Here is a 21,330-nt window from a genome sequence, read left to right on the forward strand (position 1 = left end):
GGTTCCGTGGGAGCTGGTGACAGGTAGAGGATGAAAAAGACATGTCATACAGATATATTCTCCAGATACCTGCAGTGGGATAAACATTGCCTTTGGTATGAATCATCAACATTTTAACGGTAAAGTAGAGGGAAATAGCATTTGTTCATGTGCTTGGCAAAAGGGAGTAACAGACGCTTCAAGGTGGTTTACTCCACTAGCAGAAATGCAGTGCAATGCAATGAGGAGTCGAGCAGGAGACAAAACTCTGGCACGCGACCAGCAGGCGCTGCCAAAGAGTCTGAGGTGTGACTGGATATGTGTGTGTCTCCTCTCTGTGTGCCGTCCCTCCCTGTGCATGTCTATATATATATACACTATGTTCCAGTGGGACCAGCTGATACCAGCCGGTATTTAATGCTCATCATAATAAAATAGAGTGGGAGAAGTTGGACTTCTCCAAGAGCAATTCCGTGGAGAGAGGTGAGCTGAGGATACAGAAGGACAGGAGGGAGCATCGATGTAACACCGAGGATTGGGTGCACACCAAAACGTTTCAGATTCACAAGGTCCCGATTTGATTACATTTCCAATTCGATATGAGTTAAATTAGGGAAATTTTAGTTACAATAACAATATTGCTTGGAAAAAAAAGAGATTCTTAGAGACCTTGAAGAAACCCTCAAATATGATTTATAATGCACCAGGTTCCCTTCCTTCTTCAATGCCAGATTCCTTGTTTAGATCGCTTTATAGACCCTGTTTATGATATACTGCAGTCCAATATAGCGCAGCTATACAGTCGTATGAAAACAAACCTGGCGATGTAGGCCTCAGAGATCCTGGTGTCAGAGGGCAAGCTGATGTCTTTTCCCGGGAATTTATCCTCCACAGCGTGGCCGCTGCTGGCCTCGCTGTCTGCCTTCTGACTCAGAGTGTCTGAGAAGTTGTCATCTCTGGGACACAGAGACAGAGTGACATTGAGACATGGAAAGAGCAAGAGGAAGTGACAGAAAAAAAATGACAAATCAGCAAATCAGTTGATCTTTCATATTTGCACAGTTCTTCAATGGCAGCATTTGATATCAGTTCCTGTGAGTCAGCATGCCCCCCCTCCCAAAGTCCACAGAGTCAGATGAGTCATGTTCCTCGGCCTCTCTGTGTTCTGGTGATATACTGTGACACACAAACATACCCACACTCACACACAAGCCAGCTGTATGGGTTTCAGTGGGGTGTGTGACTGGATACTGAGTACAGTTGGTGTCTGTCAGGTGGCAGTAATCAGAGCTACTGCACTGCAGTGCTGCCTCTGATGGGTACTATCCCATATTAAACACACTTATTTAAGGTATCCACATGAATGCCCACAGACGGTGACAGAGCAAGGACGAGCACTTTTCCAAAGCAGAGGCCCCAGTAAACAAAATTTAAAGTTTGAACAAGACAGTCGAGTCTTGAGAGAGACATCCTGTGCTAAAGGGGCCTCTCAGATGTCTCTCTGCATGTTTTATTCTTGACTATTTTATGGGACAAGTGAAGATCACAACCCTGTGTGCTCTTACACTCCTGAGCCTGCTCTGTTTGAGTAGAGAGCAGGATGTTACTACGCTCGGGGAAAACTGAAAAGCTGTAAATCCCCCTGCTCTTTCATTAACTAAGAGGACACTCCATCAGCAGTGCCCCTTCTGGTGAATTATTGATAGTGGCACACTGACGGGGAAAAGAACAGAAGAGGAAAGAGAAGAAGGCATTCTAAATGGCCATTTTGTCAGCCAGCTACTAAGTGATTGGAGTGATTCTGTTCCCGTTCTAACGAGACAGTGAATCCAGTCCATTAGGGGCCAGCAGTCGCCATGGCAGTGTGTGTGCTTGTTAGTGCTGAGTATGGCGAACAGTGACAGAAGGGCTGGTTGAGGACCGGGAGGTGGAGAATGCTTCACAGAGCGGGGACAACAGCAGCATTCAGGGCAAACAAAGCTGAAGGTCCTCTATGCACGATCCTACAGCCAACTGATGGCCCGCGGCCTCTAATAGAGCAAAGTCAACAGTGACAAGCGTGTTGTTTAATCCGCAGGGATATCACAAGGGAGAGCTGAAGGACTGTTCCCTAGACCACCCGAGTGGAGCTGGTAGTAGTTTAGGAGTAGGAAGCAACATTTCCCCAGTGTACCACCTGTAGGATTCTTTTTTTAATTGTGTGATACTAAGGAGTTTTGAGTATACAGCGGTGCTTGCAGCTCTGTGAAGCTGTACTGAGGCACAGGGGTGCTTTGAGCTAAATGCTAACATCAGCATGCTAACTTGCTCACAGTGACAATGCTAGCCTGCTTGTCACTGCCCGATACGCCCAGGAAACCCGGTTTGTTCTACGCGTACACTAAGACTGTTGAGATTAGGCATTGGCCTGGAATGGTTTCATTATGTAATTCTTAGTATTTCTTGTTATATGCTGGTGGCCTTAATATTTAGTTTAGTAAATAATGTTCAAAGTAAGTCAAATTCTTATTTGCTTGTATTTCCGAAGCACATCCCACTTCACATGTAATGCCAAATACAACTTCATAAATAACTTCATGTTGGAGTTGTTTTCAAAGGTTTTTACAAGCCTATTGCCTATATTTTTGTATTATAATAAACATGGTTACACTGGTTGAAACTATCAAGTTACTACTAGTAGCTTGTGTAGGCCTATCAGCGCTTTCTGAACATATTGAACACACTTTAAAAAAAAACTGTGATAATACTGAAAACCGTGATCATTTTGGTCCCTATAACCGTGAGGTTAAATTGTTATACCGTTACATCCCTAATCTGCCATTATTCAGTCTTAAAGCACACTCTCATCCGCTTGATGCTAATTGGATACAATCATGCATTACTTACTCATATCTAGAATAATATTCATTGAAAAACCCTCACATGTCTTGGACCACAATATACTGGTGTGGAACCAGGCCATCGATGCCATTGTGCCGTCCCTCCCACCAGTCTTCTGATGCCCGCTGATACAGCAGAAGGGAAGCGCCCTTCTTGAAGGACAACTCTCGGGAGGAGCGCCCAACGTAGTCGAACTTGGCAATGGCTTCAATGGGCTCGCCCTCTGTCAACAGAGAGAGGATTAGACAGGTCAGTTATGTCAAACAGGGCAAAGACCTCAAGTAGAGACAGCTCTTATCACATGTGCAGACATTTTTAATGATTGATACAAGTGGCCCAGTCTTAAGAAATAAAAAATCTTAATCCGGAGAGATAACACATGCACTTAAATACATGTTGGCTCTGATGGAAGAGAGTCTAGCAGGGCTGCGCAATTAATCACATTTTAATGCCGATCACAATTTTGGCTTCCCACGTTCAAATTTGCTTGTTCGAGCGATATTTTAAATGAGTCATTTCATAGAACGCTTTGTTTTGTTGTTGTTGCAAAGCCACTCTACCGCTCCGTAAACCACTGTCTGATCATGTGCCAGTCAGAGTTGATCCCAGCTTAGTTAGACATTTGTCCACAGTATTAATTATTAACACAGCTGTATATAGTTAAGCATGAGAGGAAAACCTGAATTTACACCAGTGTTTCCGCTGGTAACTCTGCTATTACGGCGGCCCCGGCAAAAAACACAGAAGAATTGTTGAATGCAACTAACTTCTGTTCGTTCAGTAATAGCATGTGAGACGGAGCCCGCTGGACCCGGGCGAGTTATGTGACTATGTAATTTTCATTTACATGTGTTGCAGCTGTATGTCCATACAACATACCACTTCAACATAAGAGTAATGTAGCACAATATGGATGTGAAAGCAGTTAAAAATAGGCTATGTGACAATAAAATTAGTTTTGGTTAAACTTAACAAATATTCGTTATAATTAATCGTGATCTCGATGTTGATCAAAAATAATCGTGATTGTCATTTTGGCCTTAATCGTGCAACCCTAGAGTCTAGTCAGGTCTAGTACTGGCATGTTTCTGCTAGAGGGGGCTACTGTGTGACAGTTTGTGCACATGGAGTTCAAGAGTGCTGAGCCAGTTGGTTGTTTAAGTTGTAGTTAATAGTAACCTGGGTCTACAACACCAGGCCAGGGCAACAACAGGCCCTGAGGTGCTTAAGCAGGATATTTTTTAGAAGCTGTTGGGAGGAGATCTATATTACTCAGGGGCACGCCTGCCACTGTATGGTTCATTAGACTGGGTAGATACCTACTCAATAACTGTTGAAGTAGAGCCTGGGATCAGTGACATGGGAAATGAACATGGGAAAGACCAGGGAGAGTTATTCCAGACAGTAATAACCAGTGGTAGATTCAGTAGTATTTCAATATATTATTATAATTAATTTTTTGAACTGATTGCTCCTTCTTAGTCTATTATTTTGAGCATTGTTTTATATTGATGTCTGTCCTAAAGAAAAGATCTGTGTTTTCAACGACAGATACAGTCGATTTCAAAAGGTACAAGTCTCAAAGCCAATATGCATGCACTACAGCAACACAGGTCTAAAAATAGCATCTTTATTCCTCCCTCACTCCTACTCTGCCCTCCTCCTATCTCACTTTAAGTGAGACAGACCCCCCTGGACAGACGTAGCCTCACCCTAACACAGGCTCACTATATACACAGGGAACAGAGTAAATGGCTAGAGCTTGTATCGGCTGAGAAAAGCCATCATGGTATATCTCTCACAGTTATTCCCAGATGAGCAGAGAGGCCAGGTGAGAGAAAAAATAGAGGCGTAATTCTGAGCAGAGCAGAGGTTTCTTCATTTCTCTCTGTGTCCTATTTAACCTCATTTACTTCTATTATATATATATTTTTTCAACCTTTAATCTCAAGAACACCTTCCTTGCTTCACTTGGTTTGTTAGGATTGACTGGGTGGATGTGATGTGGCTCAAATAAAATGTGACAAGCTGGAATTCACGGTCTGAATTAATTGGCTGCACTGCAGCGGACAAGGCTGTTAATAAAATTGATGGAGCCCTTATAGGTGCAGAGGATTTCTCTCTTCTTCCTCTCCATCTCTCACTTCAACCTATCCATCCATCCATCCATTCTACAAATGTTTATCCACACTTGCTCACTCACTCACTCACAGACACACACAGTGTGCAGGCCTTAATCTCAAATCTCAGCGTAGTAAAGGATCCCCACTGTCATGTTGTGCAATTATAACTGAGAATCGCTTCAGACCCAACCACCCAAAGTTACAAATGCACACTCGCACTGCGACTGGAGTAAAAGAAATGTTGAACCGTGAGAGCTGGGGGCCTGTGTTGTAAGAGATACGAACTGTCAGATGTTTTACACAACAGCGTCGCAGAGTCGGGGTGGATGTTGCTCTACATCCATGTTTATGCATAGAAAAAGGGGAGCAGAAGCCTGGTGTGAGATATTGTTAGGATCAGTACAATAGGAGACGGTATGAAACGCTTTTTACTCCCGTTTCTCACTTTTTTTATCTGAGGACAAATATTAATCTCAGATGAAAGCTGCTACAAACAGAGCAGAAGACTTCAAGCTGGATGAATGCGGGCTAGATGCGTCTCTTTACAGGGAAAAAGGGACAGTTAAATAAATAAAATACACTGCCCTTCAACAATATACAGTAAGCCTGGCTGCCTGGGGCACTTGACAACAAGGACATCCTGCTACACTCATGTGTGATAGCAATACATAATCAATGTACCAGGTTTTTTTTACCAGCAGATAGAACATCAAAGTATTGATTGACTGACAATATGCCGATGATTAGCAGGTATAATGATTACCATATTTACCATTGTAGTTTAGCATGTTAGCACGCTAACATTTGCCAGTTAGCACAAAACACAAAGAGCAGGTGAGACTGATGTCATTGCTTTTTTTAGGCAATTGATCGTAAACAAACGTATGGGAGTAACTAAAGTTTTGACCTGATGATGGCGCTATATAAAAAGGAAAAGGATCAAAAGTTGTTATAGTTGGGAAACATGAATGTTTGTGCCAAATTTCCCAGAATAAGTGAAAACTTTGACCTCATGGCGGCGCTAGAGGAAAAGTCAGGAGATCACAAAAGTCTGTAGGCTTTATCCTCTGTGGACCATGAATGTCTCTACAAAATTTCATTGCAAATTAAATGACTTTCTGCTTATCTTTTGGTTAACTGGATGCTCAGTTCTGTTACTCAAATGTGATGCTAAAGAACAAGAGCCACAAACTAGGACTATACTTTAAAAAGAAGAAGAAGAAGCAACAATCACTTAGCTTTACTATCAGGGTGTTCTCTGTTTAAGTCTGGCCAGTCCACATCATCTATCTCAGCTAATGAGCTCTAACACACGTGGGGGGGCTGCGCCCACGAGGCAGAATCATTTCCGGACATCTACTTAGACCAACATGTGGAATGACTTTACTCCTCTCTGTCTGTCTTGTGCTCACTTACTATCAGAGCATAGAGGGCAAACACAGCGAGTGCACATGCAGTATAACTGGCATATATGAAACGTCTGCTCAATCAAGTGCTGGTAACCAAACAGGAAAGGGGGTTTGCTTTTTTGTCTGACATCCAAATGAGGTCATGGGGATATAAAAATAACTGACGACAATAACTTGACCACAGTTCAAGACTCCGCAGGGAGGGACTCAAGTCAGTGAGGACATCCTCTCAGTCGGCTCAGAGAAGCTTGTGGAACAAAACCATGATAACAAGGGATTTCTGGAAAACATAATCTTTAAGTAATTACTCAAATAGTAGATTGCTGTCATCTTTGTTTTACAGGGGAATCCTCACATACAGAGCTTTCCTTGGCTAATCAGATGTCCTTTTTAATTAGTAAGGACATCATGATGATGAGTTTGATTTGGAAGCAGAGTGATTAACAGCCAGTGGTGGGAAGGATACTTTCAAAATGAATTCAGTTACAGAACACGGAATAAGTGCCCAAAAATGTCATTTCTAATGTATTCCGTTAGTGAATCTGAGTAACGTATTCTGAATACTTGATTTACTTCCACACTGAATTGCATTTGATAAGTGTAGGAATGCGGACATCAAATACTGCTTACTAAACATGCCTATTCTGGTGTGTTCTTTTCTTCGAACTGGCTGAATGTGTACACGAACAAGCAGATAAATCTAACCACAGTCTTGCTCCCACAAACTAACGGCTCGGGTGCTAGTAAATCAGGACATAGGAAAATTTAAAGACCCACGTCAACTAATCAGGTAGCTACCTGATACAACTATAAAATAGCAATGTGACCAGTAAAACAACAGCAGACGACTACCCTTGGCTAATTAAAAAAAAAGGAACTTACTTTAAGATGCTTCAGGTTGGAGGTGGGTTAATTTAGATGCTGAAAGGAGGTTGGTTGCTGGCAAGCAGAGGTTGCACTGCACAGTTATATTTTGTTCTCCCTGTTCTTTCTTTAATGCAAAATGCTGTTTGAATTTCCACGGTATTGACAGAAACGCAATACTGCCCTGGCTCTGTTGTGCTGGTTCCGACTCCTTCACTACCTCTAATTTATTTAGATAGTGAATAAACTTGAGAAACAGAGAAGTATTGTCATGTAATCTATTGATTGAACTATTTAAATTGTAACTGATTATAGTTACTCATAATTTGTATTCAGAATACGTAATGCCGGTACATGTATTATGTTACTCCCAAACACTGTTACCCGCTGATGGACCAGATCTACCATATTTCCATAACCTCTCTATGGAGACTGATGACGCATTGGTGACAGGGAGCCCCTAAAATCAACTCTGGGTGTGAGACAGGGTTGGGGCAGTTGTCACCATGGAAACAGGTTTAGGGAAGTCTGTTACTAAGGTAAGATATGAAGCCTCAGCTCAACTATAGGTTGACTCTTTTTGTCTCACAGTGACTACATCTTGTCAGCTCTCTGTCACGGATATTAATCACTTTTAAATAAGCTGGAAGTATTATTGTCTTCTTTGTGCATCTTTGCTGGATGTTAACAGCAATGTCTGACCCTGGCTCACCAGGGTCAGACGTGGATTCTAACTCACCATTTGATTTAGATCAGACCAACTGTTATTCATTTCACTCAAACAAAGGACCACATGTACTATCACAAAAATGCGCAGTATCCCGCCATGTCTGAGAAAAGTCTATTGTATCCTCCAGTGTCTACACGAGCCGGGTGGTTTCTGTATTTCTTCATATTTCTCTTGGACACATGGAAATGTAGTTAAATGTAAAGTTAACACAGGCTGTATAATATTTTGAAAGCTATTTAAACCTGACACTTTTGACACACACCCCATACATTTGCTATTATTTTCATAAGAAAAAATTAAGGGAATTGAACATTTTTAACCCAAGATTGTGACCCTTAAAAAACAAGACTTCTCTCCCAAAAAGGTCCAGTTGGTGTAGACCACCCTAGAATTACTAAAAGGGTGATGTGAAAGTGTCCCGAGGCCCAGAAAGAGAAGCAAAATCATTAGAATATGAATAGCGGTCCATCACTGTGAGCCCAGTTCCTTGGCCCTTCAAGGTTACTGCTTTTAAGTGGCTGAAAAGCAGGATTAGCTGCAGTGAGATGCAGCGAGCTGGATTCAACCCTCAGCACCACAGACACAAGAGAAAGTTTCAATATGGACATGGCGTTTAAGCAGAGAACAGAAATTTAATATATGAGTGAGTGTGTGTTTCTTGAGAATTAAGTTATATGCATGTAATGTTAAATGAATGTTCAACAATTACAACATAACATTTATGTTTAAAAATGCAATTGGTGGAAAACAATAGTGTAAAAAGGCCCGTATCAAAAAGATCACCCGGTTTTATGTAAATACAAATTTGCATAATTACTCACCGTCCTCGCTGGTGTGTGTCTCTGTCCCTCCCTCATTTTCTACTTCCTCCAGGGCTCCATGCTCACTGTAGGGGCTTTCACTGTGGTGGACAACAACAACAATTCACACGGTCAGGGTCAAAGCCAAATCAGGGCCAGGGGTCAGGGGTTGGCGTCTTATGAAACAAAAAGCCTGTGTCTTTTCCTTTACTTCTTTTTCTTCCAGTAAACAAAATTTGCAAATAGTTGAATTTCAGTTATGTAAATGGACTGTTTTTATATAGGCTTAGGATACTGCCATAGAAAGTGTCTATTTCATCAGATAGACACTCACAAATCGATGGCACAGTATCGGGGACAACTCAGGGCTTAGTGTCTTGCCCAAGGACACTTCGAAATGGGACTGCAGGGTCAGGGATCGTACCATCAACCTTCCGATTGGCAGGCGACCACTCTACCACTGAGTCACAGCCACCCCTGACGATAACAAGGATGAAGGGAGGTTTGTACAATGAATGGACGGAAGGCGGAAGTTCATATAGCGGTCATCAGTCTGAGAGAGGCTTCGATCCTCCATCTGTGGTTCGACCTCCTTTAGTAAATGGTCTTCTTCTGGCATGGTGTTGAGAGAGCTGGTGGTAATGCACACACGCACGCGCGCACACACACACACAGATTACCCCCTGCCAGGATCTAAGTGTCTCCTCCACTGCTAGCATGTCACTAGTAGCCTCCCCTCCCTGCAAGGAAGGGAGGAAGCCAAGACAACAAATCTCCCCAGGGCATCATGCGCGTTGCCCGGGGGACATGGTTGCGCTGAGACGGGTGATTATCCCTGTCAGCCTGTGATGATGTGGGTGCATAGAAAAGGAAAAACAAGTAATAAGCACTGCTTACATATGTGGAGCTGGCAAAGGGCCTAAGGGAAGACTCAGGTCTGTTTAACTTCAGTATGTGCTGCAATTCACCTCTCACCCTTTCCCTGCCAGGTGACCCCATCTTATTCCTCCTGCCCCTGATCGCAATTCAAGTAATTGTTTCAGCCTATTTCACTAAAAACAAAAAAGAGTCCACCATGTAAAGTCAGCGCTAAAACACACTCTCCCCTGTCACGCTCCTTAACCACAGATGTGTAATTGGTGAGGGTAATTACTCATATCAACTCCACTGACATACTTCTGACACAGCTGCAGTGTTGAGAGAACATGCATACGTGCATGTTGAGTGAGTCCCTAATAAAGGAGGTTTGGTTGCGTGCCATTCATGGTCAGAAAAAATGGATAAAGACAACCACCAGTGCCTGTCTGACTCTCAAGCCTACATGGCGTTGAGGAAATCTGCGCAGCTGCATGAAGGGATATCATCAGAATGCCTTTCATCTCCCCTTTTAATCCAGGATAACCCATAGCTTCACCGTCCAGACACCGCTGACAGGGTGGTCTTGTAGCTCGAAGATCTAAGGTTGATTTGCAATAAAGTCATTTGAGTCTTTCGAACAAGAAATTTAACCATGACCAGAACAGGTACCTAATGTTTGAGGAATTAATCAGCTAAATGCATCACTCCTCACCAGTAGTCTCCTCCAGCCATACACTTCTCATAGATGGGCCCATCCAGTTCTTTGGCATCAGGAAAGATGGTCTCATGGTGTATGATAATGGTCTTGATGATCTCATTGACGTGGGCCTGGCAGGAGACCTGGTCCTGGCTTTCTGGCGTGGGCATGAGCGTGGGGCCGAAGCATATGGCCAGGTTGTACGGGTCCATCATGTTCTCGTCACTGTACTGGGACAGGCTGGAAAGGGAAGGAGAATGAAAGAAAGAATAAAAGAAAAGAGAAGGACCAATTAAGGCTGAGTGAGAGGACACTGCAGTGGGGAAAGTTTTTCACATCAAATCATGACTGACAGCAGTGGATGATATCATTTAGAATGCAATGTACTAAAGTAGGGGAAATCATTATGAAGAGAAATACATGACTGATTCACTGGTTAGTGTCAATAAACTTACTGGTTGAGGAAGGCGAAGAGGTAGCGCATGACAATGAGGACTGATCTGGGAATGGTCAGGAGGATCTTACGGATGTGCAACGCTCTCTCATACAGGTTTTCTACCCCTAGAGGATTGTAATACAAGAAAAAAATATTGTTAAATGAAAAAACACTTGTCTCTGCTGCAGGTAAAATGAATCACCTCATCTACCTGATGTCCACTTATTGATTGGCACCATGTTCCAGCACAGAAATACATAAGGATGCGGAAGCTGAGCCAATTACTCATCAGAATTACTGCAAGTCTCTGGAGGACCAGCAAAGATTTACTAATGTAGGGATATTTACAGTGTGTGTCTCTGTGTGTGTGTGTGTGTGTGTAGAGATCACAGCACTTTGTGGTGGTAACCTCAGACTGTGTTCCACTGCTGACATTGAAGAGGAAGAGGAAAAAGAGTGAGTTACGTTTCTCAATCATATTGCATATTGCAGGAACATTGTCCTTACTTTAAACATGACTTCCAACCTTTATGTCTTTTATCATGTCAACGGTATCTTATTTGTTCCGCTGTGGTACTTGAAGCAGGCTATTTCATTTGGCTGATCTGGGGCTCGGCCGGCTGCCAAAAATAGCCCTGTCAACCTCCAGCCACACTGTGCCATCTGGGATTTGGGCTTCTGAAATACTTGCAATGCATTTCATTTTTCATGAATACCTAACTAGGATTCTGCAAGGCCCCTGAACACTTCAGAAGCTACTATTTAAGGAACTATTTTGTTGTATGCTTTTACATCACCTACAAACACACGTGAGAAACACCCATGCAAAAAAATCCCTGTTGCAAAGTCCCAAAAGAAAGATGTAACTTGCTGCAGTACGCCGCTTTAGTGAAAAAAGTCAACTGAGAGCAGTTAAATGGAAAAGAGATCTTGTAGCTGGTCCGATCTACTCCATATGGAACAAGCAGAGGGATTTTAACACGAAGCTTGCTGGGCGTTCAGCCCGCACTGCAATCACTGGCATGTTGAGCTGGGGAATGTAAACAGGGAATCCCCATCACTCATCCTGCACAAATGTGTGAAGGTGCACCCAGGAAACGCACACAGACACACTTTGCACACTTGCGACAACTTTTGAAACACATCAATGGCACACACAAAGCTGCACGAGGCATTACAGCACCTCCGGTGCCTTTGTGACTATGTACATGTTCAATTGTTCTTTTACAGAGCCTAAAGCCCCCCCACCCCCCTCGATGTTATGTCTTAAAAGATCAAAAGAGAAAAGAAAAAGCCACACAAAGAGCTTACTGATCTGTGAACGGACTCACAGCAAAATTAAAATGTGACTATTCTTATGAGGACTTCAGTGTAGATTCAGCTCTGGATTCAAACACCGCTCAGTGCTGAAGACATTTGACATTCCACTACGATCCTGTAAGTGTGGCCAGCTTTTGAGATACCGTAATATCCTTCTCAGTACTCTACCAAATAACACAAAGTAGTATCAACACAAAGTTTCAAAGAGAAGGAGCAATCTGCTGACAAAATACTACAGACTGTTAATTATACCATTTCATCTGCAGACTATATTTGAAATACAAATGAATGATGGTAAAGATGCCAGCTAACAAGCCTAAAGTTTCTAACTTTGAAGATTTTCACATGCACGCTGCAGACCAGAGTAAGTGTAAATCCATAAAAAATCTGATCTAATGTTAGAATAATCTGGGAAATAAAACATGGTGTTAGTGAGAAGGACAATGCCAAGTGTGTCATAAAAAAAAGTAGACGGTCTGTGGAGATGCATTTTCACATGTAAACATAGTCCATAATCCACCTGAGTGAGATTAATTTCCCGTTTTGAATGACAAAAAACAATCTTTGAACACAATAAAGATTCGACAGATAAACACCGTGTAATGCCATGACCAACAACAAAGAGAGGCACTCATAAAACCAGTGATTGTGGGAAAAAATGCGTGCGTTCTTACTGATGCAAGACAGCAGATCACTGAACCTCTCTTTGGGGAAAAGAGGGTTCTCCAGACCACGGAAATAAAGTTTGAGAACGCCAGCCACAGAGTTGATGTCGTGACCGTTCTCATCGTCTGTCAGGGGGTCGTTTCCTAAGACACAGGCAATTGGGTCAGTTGGACATCTCGTATTATTAAAAATGCATAAGGATTTTATGTGAAATATACCTAAATTACTACTCAAAAATTCCACTAGCTAAAAATGCTCAATATCATTGATAATTATCCCTAGTTCTTAATTGTACCAAGGATTTACGTCTGACAACAATGTGGCAAAAGCAGAGATACAACTTTAGATCCAGGTGGTAATGTGTAGCTAATATAGTTTAACAGATACATAATGTACCTCTTTCAAAAGAGTTCTTGATGTCATTGACTTCCAGCTGGGATCCAGATACACGGAATATTCCTTGATGTTGAAGGCCTGCACAGACAAAGACAAAGACAGAGGGTAAGGAAAAAGGAGAAACTGGCAGACAGAGGGTAATGGACAGACACACCCAACATGCTCATAGGACCACACTGACGGTCGTAGAAAGAAACTCCCACTCTCAGCAAATAAAAGCCTACTTTAGTTGGACCTTAAAGGCACATCCTGTTCGTTAAGCCCCTTCACTTTTCTAATTAAAGATAATTAATGAGTCAGGGAGGCCGCAATCAAGCTTTCCTTAAGTGTCTCCCAGCTGGGATTAGGACTTAATAAGGGGAGAGGTCAGGGGTCAGGAGGAAGCATGATTAGTCTGCGGTTTGTCTCTTTTAGACTTCTACGCCATTAGTGTACTGCTCCAAAAGATGCAGTGGACGAGCCTATATCCACACTTTTGAGTTTAAAAAAAAATCTGGTTTAAAGCAATATTGTAACTCATCATTTGTGCCAAGCTAAGCTCCCTGTTTGTTTTGGAAACTGGGTGTAAAAAGGCTGCACCGCTGTAAACAGGATGGAATCTACATTTTCCCATGACTGAACACATTGAAATCGCCAGCATGAAAAACTACACCCAAAGCAATTAATGCTTTGCAACCACTGGGAGAGTCACATAATGTCTTTGAAATGAAGCACGTTGCATTTGGTTTCTGAGAAGAATTTTTCAAAGAAAATATAAATACAAGTTATGATTTCCTAATTGACCATAAACCTTATAAACGAGTCATAAACATTCATGACTTCTGTCATTAAGTGTCATTCGGTTTTTGTTCTGTAAGACTGACATTGTTTGGGGTTGTCTTGATTATGACAAATTGACACTAATCAAAGTGTAAAACCAATACAAACCATGTATTGCATGTATACATGATACATGTATACATGTATTGTATTTGTCATAATAGTGTCATGACAGTCAGTTTTGTGAAATATCCTGTCACACATCTGTCTGACCAAGTGAATTCATCTCTAACCTTGACATCCTCAGGTAATGTCATCCTGGTTAATGTCAAGTTGTCATTACAAAGACATCCCCAACTACTGTTAGGTCAACTTGTCATGACCAGCACAACTTCTGGTAATATCACTTTGATTAATGTAAAGTTGTCATAATCAAGACAACCCAAACAATGTCAACTTGTCATGACAAAAACCAAATGACACTTAATGACAGAAGTCATAAATGTTTATGACTTGTTTAAAAGGTTTATGACATGCACATGACAGTGTCACGTCACAGTTATGACAGTGTCATGTCACGATTATTTCGATACTGTCAAGTAAACCGTTACCCAAAAATATCCATACACTGTACAACAACCAACTCACCATACAAATTTATGCAGCGGATACAGCTTTCAACCACACGGGGGATAGCTTGTCCAGAGTCCTTTGAAGGCAAAGTTAACAAAAACACTCAAATATCAAATCATATATAGCTTGTATTACATGTACAAAAGCTAGAGCCCGACAGATAATAGCATTTTGAGACATCAGTAAGTGAGAATAATGAAAACTGTATGCAATAATAATATTGTTTGTATAAAATACATTCTGTTTTGAAGATATATCAAAAGTAAAGACACAAAGTAAGGAAACAGTTCTACAATAGCAAGCATAACTAGCACTAGTACATTCAAGATGATGCTAAGTGTTTACCAGTAAATGTGATTCATATTTATATTATTTTAAATTACAATGAACAGAAAGACCTTAAACAAAACTTAATTTAGCTGTGTAGTATCAAATGCAGATAATCCATTTATTGTGGCAGTTTACCTGTATGTGTATGTGTGTAATCTTTTTTGTACATGATATCTGAAAACATATAGGCCAATATATATTGGGCCTGCTGACGTATCGGTCGGGCTCCAACAGACACTGGTTAACCTGATGTTAAAATTACATAAACATGCACACCCAGTGTAAGTGAGGAGGGAGGGTTACCTTTCTGAGATCTTACTGAGACAGACTGAGTTGACTATTTGTTTATGTCCAGTCTCTCATAATCACTCACTGATTATGAAATATCAGAAAATGTACAGAAATTACTGCCTGGCATGTAATAACCTGATATCTAACACATTTGGTTCGGCCCTCAGTGATGCTAAATATGCTTTGTGAATAGTTAGGCTAGCATTAAATTGCACTCTGTGTTTAAATTAACGAGAGCTTATCTAAAGAGCCACACACTCAATTTAGAGCTCGGGGCAGGAGTGGCGAGGTTGAGAGGAACAGCACCGTCTCCTTCAGAGAAAACACATTCCTCTCACACACTGAGGGTGCACTCTTGTTCTGCGTCGGTGCCAGCTGCCCCTGTGGCTCAGTGCTGGACAGGGACTCCGTATGTGCCTTTAATGATACAGTAGATCTGTTTACAGCCCTCAGGGGTATACACTGTCAAAACCATGCCAAAATCGACTATATATTGTTGGAGTTGGGCCATGAGGGTTGAGGCACTGGTCTGCTGAAGCCGGATTATGTAATACTCTCTCTTTGTGAATCTGGGAATGACTGCTTTTTAAAACAGACGAAAAACCTTCAATTCAGTCTGTCTCAGTCTCATCCCAGAAGTCAGTTAACAAATGTAAGAAATAGACAAACACCACATGAGGGGTAAATGTTGTTAGGGCAGGACAGATTCAGGAAATGAGTACAGGCAAGCAGCATGGGCCCCCCCAAGATGCTTCAAGGTGTCTACCTGATGTCGAGCGTGTGAGTTCCGTCGTCCCCGGCTACAGAGAAGTGTTGCAGAGAAACAGAAAGAGAGAGAAAAGAAGGACCCAGATTAGGACCACAGCAGCTGCCCACCAAAGCCTCTCCTAAGAGCGCATCCTCATTCCACTCTGTGCTGGCATCAAACCCAAAAGGAAGTGGACAGGACCCGGCAAGACCGGACATGGCCACCAGTGAGAGGAAGTGAAAAGGCCAGTGGAGGGAGGCAGCACACCTTATCAGTCTGGCATCTGCTCCCTGACTGCTATTTAACCTGCTGTTTCACTGGTATCTGCTCTCTCTCTGGAGGAGAAGGAGAGAATATCTCTGCCAGAGCAGCTCAGTGATGCCAGGTCAGCAGTGAGTCAGGGGACAGGACTGAGACCAACATCCCTCCAACTGCCATTCCTCTCCTTCTGCAGCCCTACAAATCCATCAGAGTCACCCTTACATCCCAAAAGCAGACCACTACTCACTCATGGGGAACGTTTAAAGAATCCAACAACTATGTTGTTGTTTTTTTGTTGGTAAAAGATAAATTAAAGCTAAAATGCTTTGGGGGAACCCACCAAAATGGCCAGAAAGCCAGAGCAAGACAGAAAAAGATAGGAGGAGGAGCATTGTCAAGCGGACGGCTTGGTAATCAGTACCTTAATAAATGACTCCAAATTGCCATTAAATAACCTAACATTAAAAACAGAGCAGGGTCTAGCCCGCCGGGTTCCGGTGTGGGTTTTGAGCGGACCATTGGGATGTCTAGAATACAAAGAATGCATCGGAATAAGTAAATAATGCAGTTGCATTTGTCGTTTTAGAGTGGTTTATGTATTCTCCAATAAACTTTATGTCCTACAAAAAATGTAACTGAAGTTGAGGCTGACTCATCTTTTGAACCCTTCAACTCAAGATGACGGACTGGCATGTGAGGGTATTTTCAGACACTGATGAAACCTGGGAATTTACTTTTTCCTTTTTAATTCTTTTCTTTCTCTACAAGATATCACAGGCCAGGGGAATATCAAACCGGCTGGGAGCATAATATGAGTCATCATCTACCACATGACAGGCCTTGCGGGGGACTGCCTCTCTTAGTCTGTTTGTGCGTGTGTGTGTGTGTGTGTGTGTGCGTTTGTGTGTGTATGTGTGTTTTAATGCAATTTGGCTACTTGTGACTTGTAGGTCTTTAGAGAATAAAAGAGTCTTTGGTCCCTTCTTCTGCTCATTCATATTGACAAAATAAGCCTGAATGTGTTTTAAATATCGATCATGTAAACACATAAGATAAAATATTTGCAATATGAACAACTGTGTCATTAAGTATACTACCCCAGTGCGTACTTTATTGGAATTTTACTTGCTACTGTTACAAATAGTGGTGTAAATCTCTACTTAAGTAGAGCAGGGCTGCACAACAATGTTCTTCTTTTGTTTATAAATGTTGAAAAAAGTGTGAAACAGCCATACCAGAGCTAAAGGTGACGTCTTTGAATGACTTGTATTGTCTGACGACCAAAATTTGAAAGCCAAAAGATTTTCAGTTTACAAGGTTATAAAACCAAGAAAAGCAAGAAATTGTCAAAATAAAGAAGCAAGAAGTAAGGAGTTTTTACTTAAGAAAATAAACTAAAGGATCAAATCAATAACGAAAGTAGTTGCTGAAGGACCATTCACTGACATGGCTCCATAGCTGTTACACTGCTCATGTTGAACTGAAAATATGGTCATACAATTTTTGTAAAATCAAACGCAAGTCAAATACGTTGTGCAATTTGATCTATTTTCAAAGATAGTGTGACGAAGGACGACCTCTGCAGGCAGGTCAAACTGCCTGATGAAAGTCAGCCAATCATGAGCAGCACTGCGCTCTGCTACTCGCCGAAGAAGACAGCTTAAGTTTCTGTTTCCTTACCAATTACCAAAACAGATAGACTCAGGATTCAACTGACCTCTTGAGTTGTTCTTGAAAACTGACTCTAAAACATTTACATTTTATGCAAATAGTTTCTCCTCTCTTTTCTCCACTCTACCACCTCCCATTTGGTTTAGAGGCCTGACATACACTATGGTTGAGAATGGCGAGTACGGCCACTACCACACCATGTTGGGCTTAAAAACACGGAGGCTGGCGCATCTGTTCAGTGCGCTCCGGGAGTCTAACTATCGACTCCTTTGCTTTCATGGTTGCATAAGACTCCACATGAGAATATCCTGAGGCAAAATGTCCCCGCCTTGATGAGCTGTAACATGTCACCAACGTGTCTGTCGCTGTTGAAAGAAAAGTGGCCTGGATGCGTATCTGGAATATGCACAGGTCCTGAAGTGTGTTTGTGTGTACTTTACCTTGTGGTCATGTAGTCGGCTCTGTGGCCTGCGGGTGAAGAGAGAAAAGAGCAGAGATGTGAGGGTGCTTGGACATGCCAGGACCTGTCTCTCAGGTCCCTGCGCTACATTTTGCATACGGCTAGTGAAGCATTTGAAACCTGCCATCTGTCCGCAACCGCAGCTCATAGCTTGCACAGACTAATACAGGCACTACTTTAGCAACATTACAATTATGGTACAAACAAACATCCACCACAAGTAGGCACACAATAATTCAATACCGTAATTTATTGTCTTTCAATGGAATCATATCGTGATGAAATCATATATCGAGATAGCGTGATATACAATCACGTTGATAAGAACAAGCGCGTACCATCTCAATTTTCTCAGAAAATCTGTTGTGCTACATTCTGAGGGAATATCATTTGAAGAAATGCAGATTTGTTTTAACATCTCACTTTTTTTGTGCACGCATGTAAACAACGTCAGTGTATAGCTGGAAAACAAACACTTATTTTTCTGCATAATTTCACTTAAAACTGTTTACCACATTAGTGATGAGTATTTATCTAAACTCTCATTGTGAAAAATATTTAGTTTCAGCACCAACTGTCAGCCCAACAGTAACATTGCAATATTGATATTGATGTATTTTGATAAGAATATTGTGATATCTGATTTTCTCCATATCGCCCAGCCCTAGGCACACAGACACACTAATCATTTCACCAGTCAAAGTTTGGACAGGCAAAGTAAGATTAAGCACAAAATAGCTTCCAAATGGTTTTGGAGGACAGGAGCAGTTTCGTTTGTGTGGCCATCTGTTCCTGTGAACGGAATCTGACCCGTCTGTGTGACTCCAGCTCATTGACAACAATATGATTAAGGAGCATGTAGGAGAAGCAGGAGGCTTTTCTCTTCCAAGTAAGCATGCGGCTCCATTACTCATTAAGTGGGCCGTTTGACTGAGACCACCAGGACTGCTGGTTAGGACAATGACTGACTGACAATGTCTGTGTTGACGGTAAATTAGCTGAGGCCTCGAGGAGATCCCACTGATATAAACCAAAGAGAGGCCGGAGTAATGACCGCCACCCCTCTAATGCACAGCAGTCAATTAAGTAGCGAGAAAATCAATCATGAAGACAGATAATACAAGTTTACAACCCCCCACAGCTCTGGCTTGTCTGGCTAAAACCCAGCTTACGATCTAGGAGATTTCAGTAGTGGAAAAAGCAGGTAAACAATGAGTAAGTTTGCAAGACAGCTGAAATTAAAAAAAGGACCCAATCCAATAACTAATTATTAGTTATGTTGTCTGTTTAGACACTGATTAGGGCTAATATACACCCTAATTCTATCTGGAAGAAGGCAACGCACAAAGTGAAAGTGGATTTATCATTAAGATGTACAAGTATAAAAGTAAAGGGATCGTGACTGTACCTTCACCAAGTGTCCTCTTCAGCAAGTCATGTTTGGCCTGCAGTTTGGAGATGAGATTACTGCCCTCCAGAAACTCCCGGAATTTCTGTGGAGAATTGAGAGTAATTACACGGCGGCCCTGAGTGCCAGCCAGAGCACCCGCTCTTGAAACAGCAATCTGTGATAAGAAAGCCAAGGGCAAAGGACACGCTGAGAGTCTTTTAAAAGCCTTTATCAGAGCTTGTCCATCTTTAGACTGGAACACGATAGTAGTTAGCCTTACAAAAAGGAAATATTTTGGGAGAGCTACCCCTCTGCCAGCTGATCAAAGATTTCAAAGAGGCTTGGTGCAAGAGATTCAATCTTTTAAGTCCAACTAAATTTGGACTGAAGCACAGACTACGCTTTTTTTAAAGTCCAGACAAAAGCTTTGAGTTCATTTTCTCGTTTTTTTGTTTTACAGATTTTTGTAGCAGATATTGAACAGTGTATTTTTCACTTCTTTTAAAACATCTAAGCATAGAAAAATGTGACCAAGGCTTCAAAAAGAGTCTCTAAGAGTAATGTATTTCTATTTCCATAAAGAAATAAAAAAGACATCTCTGAAGTATTTTCCCTTTGTATTTGCTCACTTTTTCACCAGCATCCTCTTCTCTTAAACCACACATCTCCTCTCACCATGAAGTAGAACTGCTCTGTCTCCTGCTGGTTGGCCCTCCTCTTGGCGATGCTGGGTTTGCTGAGGTACGTCTCCGACACAGTGGACTTGACCGACTCTGTAGATCGGCTGTGGTGGAAACACTCGGACACATCATAGTCTTCAATGGTCACCATGTCCTGGATTGTGGTCAGAGTGGCCTCCGACGTCTTTTTGATCTGGAGATATAAGGGATTGGGGGTTAAGAGGAGTTGAAGAATTTCAAAAACCAGCCTGCTTAAAAGCATCATCACTTCATCATATCTAGTGGCTTGGCTCATCACACTCAATAAAAAAAATTTAAAAATCTAGCTGGATTTTTTTGTAGAGGACAGTATAAAGATGTAGTGGAGCAATTTTGGTATCCATTGAGCAAAAACTGTGGTAGGAGTATGGTTTGTTTAGTTTTACAGTTTTTGAGAAAGACAGAGTGATGGACTTCGTAATGCCTCCAAGTTCAAAGCTTATGAACATTTCTACTTAATTGGGCCTACATTTTGGTGAAAATTGCAAAATGCTAGCATGTACAACTGATTTGTTTATTTTTCAAACTTTCACGGCTATTAGCCCACAAAGTCAGTTGACTGGACATTTGTGCAAGTTTTAGTGATTTTTCTTGCACAGGAAGGCAGATTTCATGGTAGGAAGAAGAAGAATATCCGCAAATACAAGAGGAACCTAATTTATTAGTGTTTACGACAATGAAGTTGTACTTTTTTTACAAGTATATTGTATTTCTTGTGAAAAAAGTGAGATTAATTTTGAAATAACAGTCTGCACGCTGTCATTCTGGCAGTTTTGTGAAGCTTTACTTTATAGCTGTACTTTGAGCTCCATTCTAGAATCATATTTCCTAAGTCACTGAAAATTCGTACATGCTGATGTTTAGCAGGTATAACGTTTACAATGTTCACCATTCCAGTGCAGCATGTTAA

The 21,330-nt window shown here is 41.7% G+C and overlaps 1 protein-coding gene across 4 annotated transcripts in view; it reads right to left on the reverse strand.

The window, feature by feature from the left end:
* Nucleotides 1–21,330, reverse strand: part of srgap1a (SLIT-ROBO Rho GTPase activating protein 1a) — a 79,415-nt gene that overhangs the window by 2,968 nt on the left and 55,117 nt on the right. For 3 of the 4 annotated variants that reach the window (XM_034878327.1, XM_034878329.1, XM_034878330.1), the window contains exons 9-20: nucleotides 20,377–20,574; nucleotides 19,720–19,804; nucleotides 18,292–18,319; nucleotides 16,602–16,707; nucleotides 14,566–14,626; nucleotides 13,159–13,236; nucleotides 12,771–12,905; nucleotides 10,796–10,901; nucleotides 10,356–10,580; nucleotides 8,807–8,886; nucleotides 2,902–3,082; nucleotides 798–935 (exon numbers count right to left, since the gene is read on the reverse strand). In XM_034878327.1, coding sequence (XP_034734218.1) covers nucleotides 798–935; nucleotides 2,902–3,082; nucleotides 8,807–8,886; nucleotides 10,356–10,580; nucleotides 10,796–10,901; nucleotides 12,771–12,905; nucleotides 13,159–13,236; nucleotides 14,566–14,626; nucleotides 16,602–16,707; nucleotides 18,292–18,319; nucleotides 19,720–19,804; nucleotides 20,377–20,574 — 1,421 coding nt within the window. Of the gene's footprint in view, nucleotides 1–797; nucleotides 936–2,901; nucleotides 3,083–8,806; nucleotides 8,887–10,355; nucleotides 10,581–10,795; nucleotides 10,902–12,770; nucleotides 12,906–13,158; nucleotides 13,237–14,565; nucleotides 14,627–15,937; nucleotides 15,972–16,601; nucleotides 16,708–18,291; nucleotides 18,320–19,719; nucleotides 19,805–20,376; nucleotides 20,575–21,330 lie in introns of all 4 variants that reach the window. The other variant, XM_034878328.1, reaches the window with a different exon arrangement.

The sequence above is a fragment of the Etheostoma cragini genome, chromosome 8, assembly GCF_013103735.1.
Source record: "Etheostoma cragini isolate CJK2018 chromosome 8, CSU_Ecrag_1.0, whole genome shotgun sequence".
In the NCBI taxonomy this organism is placed as follows: Eukaryota; Metazoa; Chordata; class Actinopteri; order Perciformes; family Percidae; genus Etheostoma; species Etheostoma cragini.